Genomic DNA, 15,267 nt, shown 5'->3' on the forward strand with positions numbered 1-15,267 from the left:
ATTCCTAAGCAGTAAGTAACATTGCCATTTGAAAATGAGAAAATTGAGGCTGGCGAGGGTTAAGCACTATAACTGAAGGCTCAGAGTTAGAGACTGACAGTTTGGATCCAGCCCAGGCAGTTTGACCCAGAGCCTGGGCCACTATCACCTCCCTGCAGGGGGCTCCCAGATGGGTGTTCCTGCATCACGAGGGAGAGCCCTCATTCAACACACTATCACTGGTGCCGCCCCTGTGCTGGACTCTAGCTGAGGCCCATGGAGTGCATTCTGTCTCAAGACAGGAACAAAAAATCCTGCAGATTTGGGACTCAAGACTGTAGCATTAACTCATACCTGGATTCCCAACCTACTGGCCCTCTCTACATGTGTCAAAACTTGCCAGTCCCTACAATGGTGTAAGCCAGTTACTTAAAATAAATCTCTAGATAGACTAGGTAAAACAGATTTGATAAATTAGACAAAAGACACAGACACATAATCATACCAATTGTTTCAATGAAGAACCCTAATACGAACATTTGGTGTGTGCCTTCATGGAACTTCCATGTTCCAAAAATGACATCAGTGAGGAGCAGCCAATGTGGAGTCACTGCAAGCACTTTTGTGATGCTTTTCTCCCTGATATTGGCATGCTTGTCCATTTCACAGCTACCACTCATTCCAAGTCTTTTTTTTTATTTCCCCAGCAGCAGCAGGGTGAAATGAGAATACATGGAGTGGCCAGAAAGGCAAAGGCAGTTTACTTGACCTGTAACGCCCCAGGGAGATTCAGATTCCATTCCTATCAGCATAGCCACTGCCAGGGAAACGTCACCAGCTTGGGAGACCAGCCACAGCCAATCGGTTGCCCATTCCCCAGTGTAGTGCTACCCAAGTGATGAGAGGACTATCTAAAATAGATGCTCAGTTCAAGGAGGCTTCAGGGGAGTTACACATGCCAAGGACATGGTGGTACTCCCGCTAAAGAAGCTTTCCAAGACTTCTGTTTCTCAGAAAGCATGTGTTGTTCTTACAATAATGTCTATGACCTTGGGGAAAATCTGGTTTCACGAAGTCAATCTCACAGAAATGTGTGGCTTTTGAGTCTATTCTTGTCTCTCAAGAGAATATGTTTGCAGGAGTAACTTAAAGGTTGTTTATAACTCTAAGAACAGGTGTTTGCATTATTTTATTGAGTGGTGAGAAGTTAGACCTAATGACCCTTTCCTGCAACCAATATATGCCCCAAATGCCCCAAATAGTCCTCCACTTAAACTGAACTCAGTGATTTCAGTTGGGTAGAAAATATTTATTTGACCATGCAGCAGAAGCAGATAGTTGGGCCCCTCAGCAGTGGGCCCAAGAATAAGCTTTTTAGTAAGCTTCCGGAGCTGTGAGACTCAGCAATGGTCTGCCTGAGGAATAAAGAGATGAAGGAAGATTTCAACCAGCCAACAGTTAGAAAAAGGATAGGGCTAAGATCAATTAGCTCAGGAACTCAGAGTCCAAAAGAGCCAGTAACTGCTATATTCATCTCCAGAGGTATTCTGACCTTCTAAGTAGGGAGCAGAGGTGAAAAGCAAAGACTCAAGCCAGCTGTGTGATCTTGGACAAGTTAACCTCTCTGAGCCTCAGTTTCCTTTAAACATGGGATATTATCAGGCTTTTGGTGTCATATCTGAGAAACTACTGCCTAATGCAAGGTCACAAAAACTAGCTCCTATTTTTTTCCTACAAGTTTTATACTTGGTTCTTCCCCCACTTAGGCCCTCCCAATCCCCCAGCTCTCCCCTTCCCCACATCTCCTCTCCTCCCCCTTCTCAAATGGGAAATAAGCCTTTGCCCAGCTCATTCACAATGCCCAACAGCTGTGCAAGTGTGTTCTCCTCAGCCCCACATTATCTCCTTGACCTACCCCCACCTGTCTCCACCTCACTACCCTTCTGCATCCTCTCTCCCCAGGACACCTAAACCACTCCCCTGGCTTTGCTGTGGTCCTCTTGCCACTTAATTTCTCTGTGACCTGGTGTCCTTACTACCCTTTCTTTGAAACTTTCTCTCCTTGCCAAAACAGACATTGCTGCTTTCCTACACATTTCCCCCTTTTGTCTTTTAAAGAGAACCCAAATTTGTTTGAGGTCCCCAGCTAAACTATATTATCCAGTCTCCTTAGCCACCAGAGGTGGTACGTGGTTCTCATCCATGAACTGTAGGTGGGAATTGCTGGTGGAGTTTCTACAAAGCTCCTTAAAAGCGGCAGTCCCAGCCAGCACCAACACCTGCCTTTCCCATCTAAGACAGGAAGCCCTATATCCACAGAAGAGAGGCAGAGGGTTTACTGAACACAAGTCAAGATTAATTTGTTTCAAAGCCCAAATTCCTGGTGTGACCATGAGTTGAAGTTCTGGCCAATGGCATGACAGGGAAAGCTATGTGCACAAGGAAGCATCACCCCAAGGGCGCTGTTGGGATACAGATAAAATGGCAAAACTACACTAAGGTGGTTTCGTCATTTTGAGGGTGGTGTCTCTGCTCCAGTCCCAAGGGGGCTGCCCACATTTGGACTCTTACAGAGAGAAAAACACTTTCCTCTTCTTTAAACTGCCATATTTTGGAGTCTCTTGGTTACAACAGAGAAGACTATGTCCCAACCAATGTGCTCCATCCTGCCCCACTGTGATGGGGTGGAGCAGCCATATTGGAACTAGAATGAGGCCTGAGGGATGAAGGCCACAACCTCAGGATGGCCCAGTAGAAAGATTAAACCTGGCTTCCTAAGGGCATCTAGCTATAAACATAGGGTCCTTGAGATAACCTAATTATCCATGTCTTTTTTCTAAATAGACTTCATCTTCTAGAGAAGTTTTAGGTTTACAACTCCCTCTGTGGGATCACCTCCAACCTGTTTGATCCTTGGTGCTTCTCACCTGAATCACAGGTTAATAGCTCTCAGCTGGCCACCACATAGCTCCAGTGTGGCTTCACTTACCTCAGCCTAACATGCATGAACCTCACTCCACCAATTGCCTCCAAGTCCATAACCTGGCTACCTCTCTAATAGTACATACCTGTATACTATCCAGCTAGGGCCACAGAATCATAGCTCCCTGCCCCTCCCCAACTAGTCCAGGCCCTAATCCACCCGCTTCCCTCAGCCATTGTCCCACTAAGTTACTCTCTTCTCCCTACAACAGTGAGCCACATTTCACTGCAGCTTCCTGTTCAAAGCTCTAGGTGCCCAACTTGCCCTCCCCCATCACATGAGGGGTTCCATGAGAGCTCCCACTTGTAGGTTTGTTTTCTTTGTCCAATTCCAACATACACTGTAAAGCCCAGACCCACCTTGGGCTCCCCCACTCCTACCTGGTGCAGTCTTTGTCCCCTAGTACAAGCTGGTGTGTGAAGGTGGCTCCAGCCGTGCCAGCTCTACGGCCCACCCAGCACAGGAGCGGCTGCTCTCCCGCCTGACTTATGCAGCGTTTTCAGGAATGGTCTCCCTCAGGGAGTGGAATCACCTGGAGGGGACTTTAAAAAGCAGCGTGCCTGGGCCCACCCCCACAAGTTCTGATGTCATTGGTAGGGAGCTAGCTGTGGGAGGGGCGGTGTGCAAATGCCTCAGGTGGTTGCAATATTCTCCAAGATTGAGACTCAAGGCTATAGGTTCCCCACCAAGCATCTGACTACCTGGGGAATTTTTAAAGGCAAGATTCCTGCATCCAACAACAAACCTCTGAAGCAGATATTAGAAACCAATGTTTCTGAACAGCTTTCTCCCAGGGTGTCTGGAGGTCCCTGGCCTACCTCTAGCACAGAGCCATGAGCAGGGCGCTCAACTCTGAACTCACCCCAAAGGCACCTTTTGTTTGAAAGGGCTGCTTTTCTCCCCCATATGACCTGGTGGACTGTGGCTTGAGCCTTTAACTGAAAATAATCATTTAAGAGGAAAATTCTCCATTGCTTCCCAACCACACCCCAACCAGAACCTCTCTTTTGACATGAAGGCTTGTTTTCTGTTTGGTTGAGTTTTTCAGGTTCAGTAGGTTTTTAGACCTAAGTTCAAAATATATTTCAGCTGATTTCCCATTCTACCAGAGGAAATCCAGATGTGACTGAAATGCGAGGGAAAGCTACTTCCTATTCCTTCAACCTTGACATGAAGGGATACAAAGAGCAGTGGGAATCAATAAACCCCTCCACACCCAAAACCCCTGCCTACCTGTAGGGTAAATGAAAATTATCAGGATTTCCCCCCCTCCTGCCACTAGCATTAATGATAGACTCCTGAGGTCCTACATGCATGCCTGATGGTGGGCACCTGGAGCAGGGTGTGGGCCTGCATAGGTGGGCACACCTGGGCTAAGAGACTGGGCTTAAAAGGGTGGCGTCATGGGGATGCCAATAGAGAGTAGAACGAGAGCAATAGAACTAGAACAAGAGAGGAACCAGCACAACAGCAAAGGAGAAGCAGAGACCACGAGGAAATGCCAGAGAGCCCAGAAAGAGTGAAGACTGGCCATAGGGGGCTGGGAGACCTGCCAGCCTCCTGCCCCCACCCCGGCCCCCAGGCTTGCTGTGCACCTGATTGCCACACTACATATGGTGTAAAAAGCACTCAATAAAAGCCTGAAAAGCCCCCGAGGGCTCCAGGACTCTCCTTTACCCATCTGCCCAGATCATAGAGATCCTGCTCTGTGCCTTCCTGCCACTACACTACCCCAAGCTACAGAGAACCTCAGGGGATTGTGGGACACTACACACACACACACACACACACACACACACACACACACACACACGAATCCTAAAAGCTCATGAGTTACAGACTGGAAAGTTCCATGTCAAAGAGTCCCAGAGCTGTCCCCAAGCCCCTTTGTCCCTTTAAGCACATCCATTACAAAGTTAGGGGGGCCAAAGCCAGCCCCACCCCTCATAGCCTTTCCTGATCCCGCCTGGCCTCACATCCTTCATTTTTGAACCCCGAGATTCCCCCAAACCCCACCCTATAGGTGTTCTTCTGACTTTCCCCACCCACACACAACCTGTGAGAATAGGGGTTAGGTGGGGGTGGGCAGAATATTTACTAGCCACCATGGTAGATAAAGAAACTGAGAGAAGGTGAAGAGCCTCACCCAGAAGATAGAGGTTTCCAGAGCTGACCATCTGGCACAGGCCTGAGGGTGCCAAGCTGAGGAAGAGGTGGGTACCTGAGTTACTCACAGTAGGGTGCACCTGAGATCCTATACCACGTCCACCCATGAGGCTAGTTCTCACCTGGTCCCTGAAACATCACACTTCTCTCGCCCACTTTTAGTTCCACCAAGTTCCTACCCACCTCATCTACTATCTCCACTCTAGGGCTAACCTCAAACCCACCTTCTCCATGATAGTCCCCTGTGGACCTCAGCGGGCACTGGTTTCCTTTCAGAGAGAGTGGGAGTGAAAATAGGCAAAAAGGGTAGGGGCTCGGGCCCACCTCTGCCCCCAGTCAAGGCTCTAGCCTTGGGTTTCTCAACTAAAAAATGAGGTCTCAGAATGGTTGACCTGCATAAACCCAGTGACTCCCACTTTCATGGATCATCTTCTCAAATCCTGACTGTAATTTTAGATGGCTACTAGATGGTGTATTTAGATGGTGTATTAGATAGGAACTAGCTCAATGTTTTAGAGACATCATTGCATTCTACCTCACAATTACCCAAGGAGACAGCATTATGCTTCTCCTTACTGACAAGGAAACCAAGGTTCATAGCAGTGAAGTAACAGCCCCACAACTGTGACACTGAGCATAAAGTCTGTGTCCCTAACCACTCTGGCATTCCTTTGTGCCAGAGACCTTGCTGGGGTCCTTGCTGATAAAGGAAGGGAAATGGGACTGGATTATACTTTCCCAATTTTACAAATACATTTAATACTTGTACTCATTTTATGAAATACTATCTGAGGTAAAGTGATTTGCCCAAGGTCCCACAGTAGCAGGGCCAGGAATGATAATCCAGAAGCATCTGGGCTTCTCTTTCTGCTGCACCAGGCTGGCTTGCTAACTTCCCTGGCCTTGGAGGCAATGAACAGACCGGGATCCATGTAGCCAGCATAATGGCTGCCTCGTCCTTCCACTTTTGAAGGTCTTCCTCGCCTCTCTGATTAGCTAGAGCTTGAGTGATAATTCTAAACAAAGAGTGAGTTAATTTTTAGTCCTGGCATAAACAAGCAGGGTAATGGACAAGAACAAAGACACAAACTCCTCCGGCAAGAAAAATTCACTCAGAACACACTGGACAAAAAACACTCTTATTTTCACACAGCCTGCCACCTATCTCCACCCAATGATGACAAAATTAGAGGTATTTTGCTAAAATTTACACAAAGGAATCAAGAGAAAGAATATTTCATTTACCATTTTTCATGCCTCAAAAAGGCAATTCTTAACTAGGAAAAAATATATATTTTAACTCTCATTTGTGGGAGACAGGAGTCCTTGGGCACATAGACTCTGCCAAATATCACACATGCAGGAAAGGACATAGGAGGGATGCTCAGTGCAAGTGACTCTGCCAGGTACCCAGACACCTTCCACCTGTGCACAGAGGCTCAGGCTGCAGCTGCTGCCCAAGTAGCTCCCAGCAATTTGCCATGTACTTCCAGTTCTCAGCTGTGGGAAATCACCTGGGGATCCCAAAGGGTGTCCTGGCAATGCCAAGACAGCACCAACCTGGATGTGTTCGGCAACTTAGGCCAAGGAAAGGTGGCTTCTTCGTGATCTTCCAGGCCAACAGAAGTATCATACTCGCTATATTCCAAAAGACAAGGGTCATCGCCACAAACGATTATTTCAAGGCATTAGCCCTGCTGTGGGATGATTTGGGGCACACCTGTCTAATATGTAGCTACCCACTATGGTGTGGGCATCCATCCCTGTTTGAAGCAAAGTCATGCAGCCCACCTTTCCCCAGGATCCCATGCAGTTAGGGTGCAGACACTGGTTAGCACTGTACAGATCAGTGGACCCAGGGCCAGGGGATGATTCAAAAGGCAGCAAAGTGAAAAGTAAGCACCGATCTACTCAGTGAGTTTGCAGCAGGGTTCCCTGGCTCCAGGGAAACAGCTATGGGTAACTTCCAGCAGTATCTGGACACTGCAATTTTCAATGTCAGCTGAAAATCAGCTGTAGTATTACTGTATGCCATATTGAGGAAATGCTATCTGCTGGATACTAAGGCCACTTCTGATCTGGTGGAGATTGAGCAGCTGAGGACAATTAATAGAACAAGGACCATAAACTGTGATAAGTGTTAAAGCAGGGGAAACCTAGGAATTCCCCCACTGCACACTGGAGTTAGGCAGGAAACTAACACTAAGAAGATTCCAATTTTTCCTGAATTTTTGAGCCACTTATAGAAAATCAGTATACTCAGATAAGATAGTATTCATCTATCCATAGTATATTTTTAACTCAGACAAGGTAGCATCAAACATCTTTGGGGGAGGGAGCAAATACCCGATAAAGAAAGCTGAATTTTATTTAGAAAGCAATAGGGAAGGTTTTTAAGGAGGAGAGTGATGAAATCACACATATACTTGGTTCAAGGTAGATGAAGGACAGAAAGGCAGGCAGGGCCCCATCAGAAAACTGCTTTAATAATTTAATAAATGTTGGAATGACTGATATATTCCTACAGAGATTTTACTATCTTACCTCTGATTTTTATGTGCATTGCTTTATTCAAGCTCACAGCAACACAAAGTATTAAGTAATTCTAGATGCAGGCTATAAGTCACTTGATACTAATTAACATAATTAAAAATTATTTTCTTGACTGAAATGAGTTTAAAATATGAGACAGTATAAAAATGATCTACTCAGGCATCCACGAAAGAAACTAAATAGCCAGTAATTTAGCATCATAAACAATAGTTTAAATAACTGTCAAAAAAACCCTGTCAATTCACTAAAATCTGGAGAATACTAAATTAAATATAATATTTAGTTTCAAACAAACTTAGAATATGAATACCATGTACTTGGACTGTAGCAGAAACTGGCCTAGCCCTGTATAGCTTTGTCAAGAAAAGTTACTTAAGATGGAAAAGGGTTTGTCTCAACGACTGGTGAATCACTGGCAACTCCCTTTCTTGTGTGTGATTGTGAATTAAGAGAAGATCACAGCTAGGGTGGGGTCTCCATGTTGTAAGTCCCTATCTCTTGGTAGGTAGGGAACACTGTCGCTCTTACCCAGCATCATCCTGGAAGCCTTCTAATTCGTCCCGCTGCTCTGCCAGGGTGGCTTCCAAGTCTAGGTAGGTGCCATTGTGGGAGAGCTGCAGCGTGCAGTCGTCCAGCTGCAAGAGAAAGAACCTGGTAAGCCCAGATTGCTCCAGGTGGGGACTTGGTGTGGAGAAACCACCGCACATCGCCATCGATCGTTGTTTGAAACAAGCACTATTCTGAAATTCAGGTCATAACCAAAAGAGGAAAAGTGTTCCTGCAAGTAGATTGGGAGCAAACTGCATTCTGAACAGACAGAAGTGACATCTGGGAGTGAGGTCAGAGGACAGGGGAGAAGGAGCTCTCTGGGCAATGGCCAGTGCCACTTTCTACTCTGAGGGGCCCAGGGGAAGCCATAGATCTGGGGAGAGGAAACCAGGATTACAATGCTGACATAACCATGGATTAACAGTCCTGGAGTTTAAAAGGCAAATTTGTTGGCGAAAACACGCTGTTTCCTTTGACTCAGTTGGAACCCTAGTTATTCAAATTGTATGGTCATACCTGGCACAATACAATGAATAGTCACTCAATAAACATTTGGGGGCCTCCCTGGTGGCCCAGGGTTAAGTCTCAGCATTATCACCGCAAGAGCCTGAGTTTGACCCCCAGCCAGGGAGCTGACCCACATGCCACAGCAGACCTCTCCTGTCTTGCCCGCTGCTCCCCTCAGTATTTCAGTAAATCTGACTGTTCTGCTCCCCATTCTGTGTCTGGTGAATCCTCTAACTCCCCCCACACACACTGAACCTCTGGCCTATACCCCACCCTTGTATGTATAAAGAAATAAATCTTTTAAAAAAAACGATTTGGGGGTTGTCACAGCAGCCAGCATTCCATTTAAGATGATCAATGAATTCAAAAATATAGAGACATAATTTTACCAGAAATTTAAATTAACATTTCAAAGAAATCCAAATTTATAACTCCATGCTGAATTTCTTAGATTGTCAGAATGGCCCGTATTATTTATCTAGTTGGTGAGCTAAGACTCATTCCCAAATGACAGGAAATTGGAGAAAAGTGAACGCAAATATGCGGTTACTTTAAACCATCTAGATAAATGTCTGATAATCCTCTCACTGTAAGATGTCCAACAAGGAATGAGTCACTTTTGATAGAAAAGTTTTGCTTATTATCCTCAACAGGAGAAATGTAGACTGTCATCGTGTCAGGAATCAGCATCTTTAGAGGTCGGGCAGTTCCTTGTTCCTGGTTATCCTCAACAGAATGAAAGGAATTTGTTCTTCAGTATTGGTAGGAAACCCCTAGTAAAATCATATGAAAAGGGTTAATCCTATTGGATTCACTTGTTCCATTTCTCTAATAACACACCACTCCTCACAACTACTAAGGCATTCTGGCAAGGTTCAGCATTCCTGACTGGCATTTTCTAGATGGATCATCTGATCTGAGAAAGCATTTAAGCCCAGGAATCACATTGGCCACGCTCACTGTACTAAGGTGTCAGCAGTGCGTGCAGGATTTGGGAAAATACACAGGGGAGCTGCCTCCTCCGGCCTGCGGAAGCAGTAGACAGGAAGGATTTCCTACAGAAGGCGTCTCCTAGGCTAAGTGTCCTCCGAGAACTGAAATCGGGCTTTATCATTCCCTAGATGGAAAATTCCATTAGAAACTGGGCCTGTTTACCTGTACACTGGACCATATATAAAGCTGTAATCACTGCTCTCACTCCTGACATCATTAACTAATAACTTCGCTTGGTCTATTGAATTGTATCAAAACTTTTATTTTTAATCCCACATATAATCAACTGATTAGAAGACAGAGATAATTAAAAACCTTTAAACCAAGGGCCTCCCTGGTGGTGCAAGGGGTTAAGACGCAACTTATGAAGCTGTCTGCAGCCACTGCAGCACGAGTTCAATCCCCCTGCCAGCCAGGGAACTACCCACATGGCTCAGCAGACTTCTCCTGACTCGCCCATTGCTCCCCTCAGCAGTGTACCTCAGTCAATCCGCCTGTTCTGTTCCCCACTCTGTCTCTTGTGAATCCGCTCTCACCACCCACACTTCTGGCCTGTACCCCAGTTCCTGTATGCATACATAAATAAATCTTTAAAAAAAAAACCTTTTAAACCACAGCAATTTATTTCATCTCAACCCTGGGAAACATACAAGCCCCAAGAAAGTAGTTTTTGGATAAAGAGCTTCTGCCTCTCTGGCCTCCCTGGTGGCATAGGGCTTAAGTCTCAGCACTTAGCACCTCTGATGTCTGAGTTCGATCCCAGCCAGGGAGCTAATCCACATGTGGTGCAGCAGACCTCTCTTGTCTCGCCAGCTGCTCCCCTTACCAGTGTATTTCAGTAAATCCACCTTTCCTGCTCCCCACTCTGTCTCTGGTGAATTCTCTCACCCCTTGTACCTCTATGCTAGTTCTTCTATGGAAAAATTTAAAATATAGATATTTTTTTTTAAAAAATTCTGCTTCTCCTCCAAAGGGTCTGAGAGACCTGAGGCTGTGGTCCATACTCAGCACAGATGGAGAGAATCAAGTAGGAAAGAAATTGTTCTGGGTTGGAGAGAAGCAGAATGTGCAAGTATGGGGTATAAGTACACCCGCCATGTCTGATTCAAGCTCCAATGCGAAGTGACTGAGCATAGAGTTGGAAAAAGATACAAAGCAGGCCACGGGCAGAGTACCTTTACCATTCAGATACAAGAGATGTAAGTAACCCCAAAAGCACAGGTACTAGTGAAATGTAATAAAACAATTAGGAAGTGACACATTTAGGGTCATGATGATCTTAGTTTTTTTTTTTTAAAGATTTATTTATGCATACAAGAACTGGGGTACAAGCCAAAGATGCAGGTGGTGAGAGGATTCACCAGAGACAGAGTGGAGAACAGAAGAGGCAGACTGACTGAAATACACTGCTGAGGAGAGCAGCGGGCAAGACAGGAGAGGTCTGCTGTGCCATGTGGGTTCCTCCCTGGCCGGCTGGGGATCGAACTCATGTTGCAGAGGCTGCCGATTTCTTCACAGTGCAGTGCTTAATCCCTTATGCCACCAGGGAGACCCCTAGATGATCTTAGTTTTTAACAGAATTTAGGTAATTGTCCATTTATATGATTTCATTTTTAATAACAGCTGTTTAACAACTGGTTCAAAAAGCTCTTGAGCATCAGCCCTCTCGAGTCACCCAGGCCACCTGCAGCACACACGGCCCTTCTGGGTCAGAGACTGGGGAGAGCAGGGGGAAGTGAAAGGCTGAGAGACCGTCTTGACTTTCAGTCCTCAGGATCCCCATGTAGCCTTGTTCTTCGCCGAGCTGGGGCAGAGACAGGGATCTCAGGTGACTAGCAGGTATAACCCTGTCATCAACAGCAACAGTGGCTGTTTTGTACACCATCCCCATTCATACCTTCTGATTTATTCCTAGCACTCCATGGCCTCAACGTGCTCCCTGCTGGCCCCAGATTGCAACAGGAAGCACCTTGATCTCCCCAGCCTTCTCAAAGCGAATCCCAAAACCTTAGCAGAACTGCCTGCTGTTCCTTGCCTCACATCGACAGCATCATTAAATGACTATCACTTTACTTCCATAGTTCAATTTTAACAAAATGATCTGTCATACACATGGGCTGGACACCAAGAAACACATAATGCTTCCTTCCCTCAAAAATCATTGAGCAAGTGTGACACACAGAACACAGAAGAGTATAAAAAGCCACTAAGCCAACTCTCAAGACGTGTGAAAGTTCATCCTCATCTGTAGCCCTTCTGCTAGGATCAGCAGCCACAGTCTCCCAAGACCCAAACATGTTCTGAAAAACTGCCCCAGCTCCCTTCCAGCAGAAAGGCCAACATTAATTCCCATCCCAGGGTCACAACCCTGCTCCCAATTAATAGTCAGGCAACTGGTGCTAGTGAGTCCTTCAGCTAAGACAGAAAAGATGGGCACGTGCCTTTTCATCCCTCAGAACATGAGTGGCATCCTCACAGTAGCTACCAGAAAAGAGACAAGGTCAGACATGGCTACCCAGAGGGAGCTGGGACACAGCAGAGTCCCAGCAACAGCAGTGGCCTGCGAAGATAGCAAAGGTGTCAGCATACACTGCTCTATTCCACAGCGCAAGCCCCAGCACATCATTCCACCCCGGACATAGATTAATGTTTAAACTATCACATGAGCCAAGGAATAACAATAAAGGACTTTCTTTGCTGGACCGGCACATTGAAACAGTAAAATCCTTTCAGTATCTTAGGGGTTCAGCTTTAGATATCATCTTTTACCACCAAGTGAATAGGTACACTAAATGAATTCTGCACATGTCAGAGATAACTAGTAATAATAAAAGAATGCAGCAACTATGTGAAGAGGCAGTGAGTGGAGGTTAATTCCTTCTGGAAATTTCAAAGAGATGGAAATATCCACACTTTGCCTACAGAGTGAAAGATTCAGACATCTCCGTGCCAGACCAGTTCCTGATGGGGAATCTCAATTCCTACTCACAGGGAGGCAACCTGATCCCCTCCCTTGGCCTCTCATGTCAAATGTCTTCCCAGATGACTTAAGGGCCCTGGAATTTCCTGACTCCAACGATTTTCATGTCAACCTGATTCCCTGGCAGCACGTTCCCTGCGCTCCTTTCTTGGCTCTAGGTTTGGTGGCCAGGACACTGCTGGGCACTTCAGGACATAAGACAAAGCAGGGAGCACGTGGGAGGATAATGTTGCAGGGCTATAATAGAAGTACAGCATTAGGGAAGTTAGGGAGAGTGACAGCGGCTCTGCAGGAAGACTTCAGATCAGGTTGCAGGCTGTAAAGCTGTGGGCAGGATTCTTGTGGGGGGTGGGGTCCTGGGAGGGGATCAGTCCCAGATGCACATGGAGGACCCTTCTAAATACCCTGGGATTTTGTGCTACTCTGCCTGGGTCAAAAGCAACCATTAAAGCGTGCCCTTAGTGCTCCAGAGACATAGAACTAACCCTCCACTCCTTGCAGATCCTTTGCACAAGGTCACTTTGAGGTTTCTGTGGCTGTTCCTGCAAAAAGAATGTATTAAAAAAGAAAAGATGGACTCACCATCCTGGAAAGAAAAAAAATCTAAAATAAGGCTGATGTCATGTCTCAATTTATATATTCCTTTCTTTGCTTAATCCAGTTAAGTGGCATGTTACTGGGGTGGTTTAATGATTATCTGGGTTTGGCAGCAAGTCTACAGTGATCCTGAATCTAGGCAATAAAATTTCTGTGTAACCCTGAAATAGATTTGCATGGAACTGTCCTATAAATATGCACGGGGGCTATCCTTTATGCTTTGTTAATAGTTCAGAAGTGGGAAAATAGATGCTGATTTTTAAAAGAGAAAAGAAAAACTAAAGAAAAGCTAAAGTAAATGTCATATGCTTAAGTCATTTAATTAGTTCCTCCCATCCCTGCGTCCACACCCTTTGCAATGTGAATTGGCAGCTCCATCCGTCGGGCGGGGGATTCTTTCTCCCCTCACAGACTGAGTAATCTGTGTCTTGCTTCGCCCAAAGAGGTAGCAAGTGTAATATGGTAGAGACTGGAAAGGTCCTTGCTCACTGGGGCTGTCCAGTCTTGTAGCTGCTCTGGCAACTCTGTCTCTACAAGAAGACACCCAGTTTGGCCAGCCTCCAGGATGCCTTATTCTCCGCTGCCCCCACCAACAGTCGGCCAACTTCCACACACGGAGTGAGATCAATCTGGATGGTGAGGCCTCCAGATGATCCACCAGCTGATGGCAAACACACAAGAGAGCCCAGCAGAAATCAGCCAAACTGGCCTAACCCAGAACTGCCCCAACGACCTACAGAGCAACATTTTATGGTTGTTGTTTTAAGACACTCTCCAATTCCCCTGGGCCTGCCACCTCTACCCACAGCAGATGGCAACCCCCCAGGGCTTGCAATCGAACACTCTAAGTACTCAGTGTGGGTGGGGGGAGAGGTTCACCCCTCCAAGGTGCCCACTGAACATTCTCTGACACTGCCAGTTCAAGGTAGGAATGCCACCCCCACACCCAGCGCTCAGTCACTGGCCCTGCTCCTTCCTGATCCCAAGTCCTCAGCAGGGACGGAGAAGAGCTACAGTGCCTGGGAGCACCAGAAAGTGGCAGGGGGAGGGGACAGTCAGCAGAGAACTGTTCCCAGGGAGTTGGAAAAGCAGCTGGAGCAGGAGGGCCAAACCATGCATGAGTTGTGGATCCAAGCCCCAAAGCCTGTTCCATCATCATCATCATTCACTTGCAAAATGTACAGGCAAAGATGAAAGTTTGACTTTCAAAATAGCAACTGCAAGCACCGGGCCTCTCAAAGGCTTTGGGCACATTCATTGCAGCTCCCCGGGCGGTACAAAGGCTCCACGTGTCAGCGGTCAGTTCTGAGGGAGCTCAGCCTGACTCCCCCTCAGATGGGGCTTCTGTTGCTAGGCAGTCATGAAGCTTGTGGCTTCCTCCAACTTTGTGGTTCCTTCAACAGGCAGTAGAGATAAGAAACTGAACTTCAATGACAAACAGAAGTTAGGAGAGAATGTTCCAACAAGCAGTGGCACGTGTGTTCCTTTCACAATTCTTAATGAAACCTACACAGAACTCTGGCTCAACCACTCAACTTTCATGGGCTTTGGTGCCCCCAGGACCCGCATGACCACTGCAGAGGGACAAGGTGGGGGGCACACAGACTGAGGCCGCCCTCTGGCCCTTCCCAAGGTGTGCAGTGAGGCATTTATTTTCTTATAACTTTACATTTTTTTGAACTTTACATTCCCTTCGTGCTTATTCCTTTGTATGCATAATGCATTTCATGATAAATACGAGTCATTTCATGTCGTTACACACCTTTAAAATATACAAGTAACACTCAGTTGGTTTTCTTAGGAGAAAAACCAAATGAAACTGATTTGCAGGATTCTCAGAAGAAAGTAGGTCCTTTTGCCTAAACCGAAATCATCATATTTAAACATTTATATACCAAGGGGCTCATTTAGCCTCTTCAGAACAACAGGTATGTTACTTACAACACACACATTATGGGTT

At 46.3% G+C, this 15,267-nt stretch overlaps 1 protein-coding gene across 8 annotated transcripts in view; it reads right to left on the reverse strand.

Moving 5' to 3' along the window:
* FHOD3 (formin homology 2 domain containing 3) overlaps nucleotides 1–15,267 on the reverse strand; it is a 408,106-nt gene that overhangs the window by 345,774 nt on the left and 47,065 nt on the right. For 7 of the 8 annotated variants that reach the window (XM_054694089.1, XM_054694088.1, XM_054694093.1 and 4 more), the window contains exon 2: nucleotides 8,210–8,316. In XM_054694089.1, the coding sequence (XP_054550064.1) occupies nucleotides 8,210–8,316 (107 nt within the window). Of the gene's footprint in view, nucleotides 1–3,342; nucleotides 3,443–8,209; nucleotides 8,317–15,267 lie in introns of those variants that run through there. The other variant, XM_054694092.1, reaches the window with a different exon arrangement.

The sequence above is a fragment of the Talpa occidentalis genome, unplaced genomic scaffold (genome assembly GCF_014898055.3).
Source record: "Talpa occidentalis isolate TD23 unplaced genomic scaffold, MPIMG_talOcc4v2.1 talOcc4.13, whole genome shotgun sequence".
Lineage (NCBI taxonomy): Eukaryota > Metazoa > Chordata > Mammalia > Eulipotyphla > Talpidae > Talpa > Talpa occidentalis.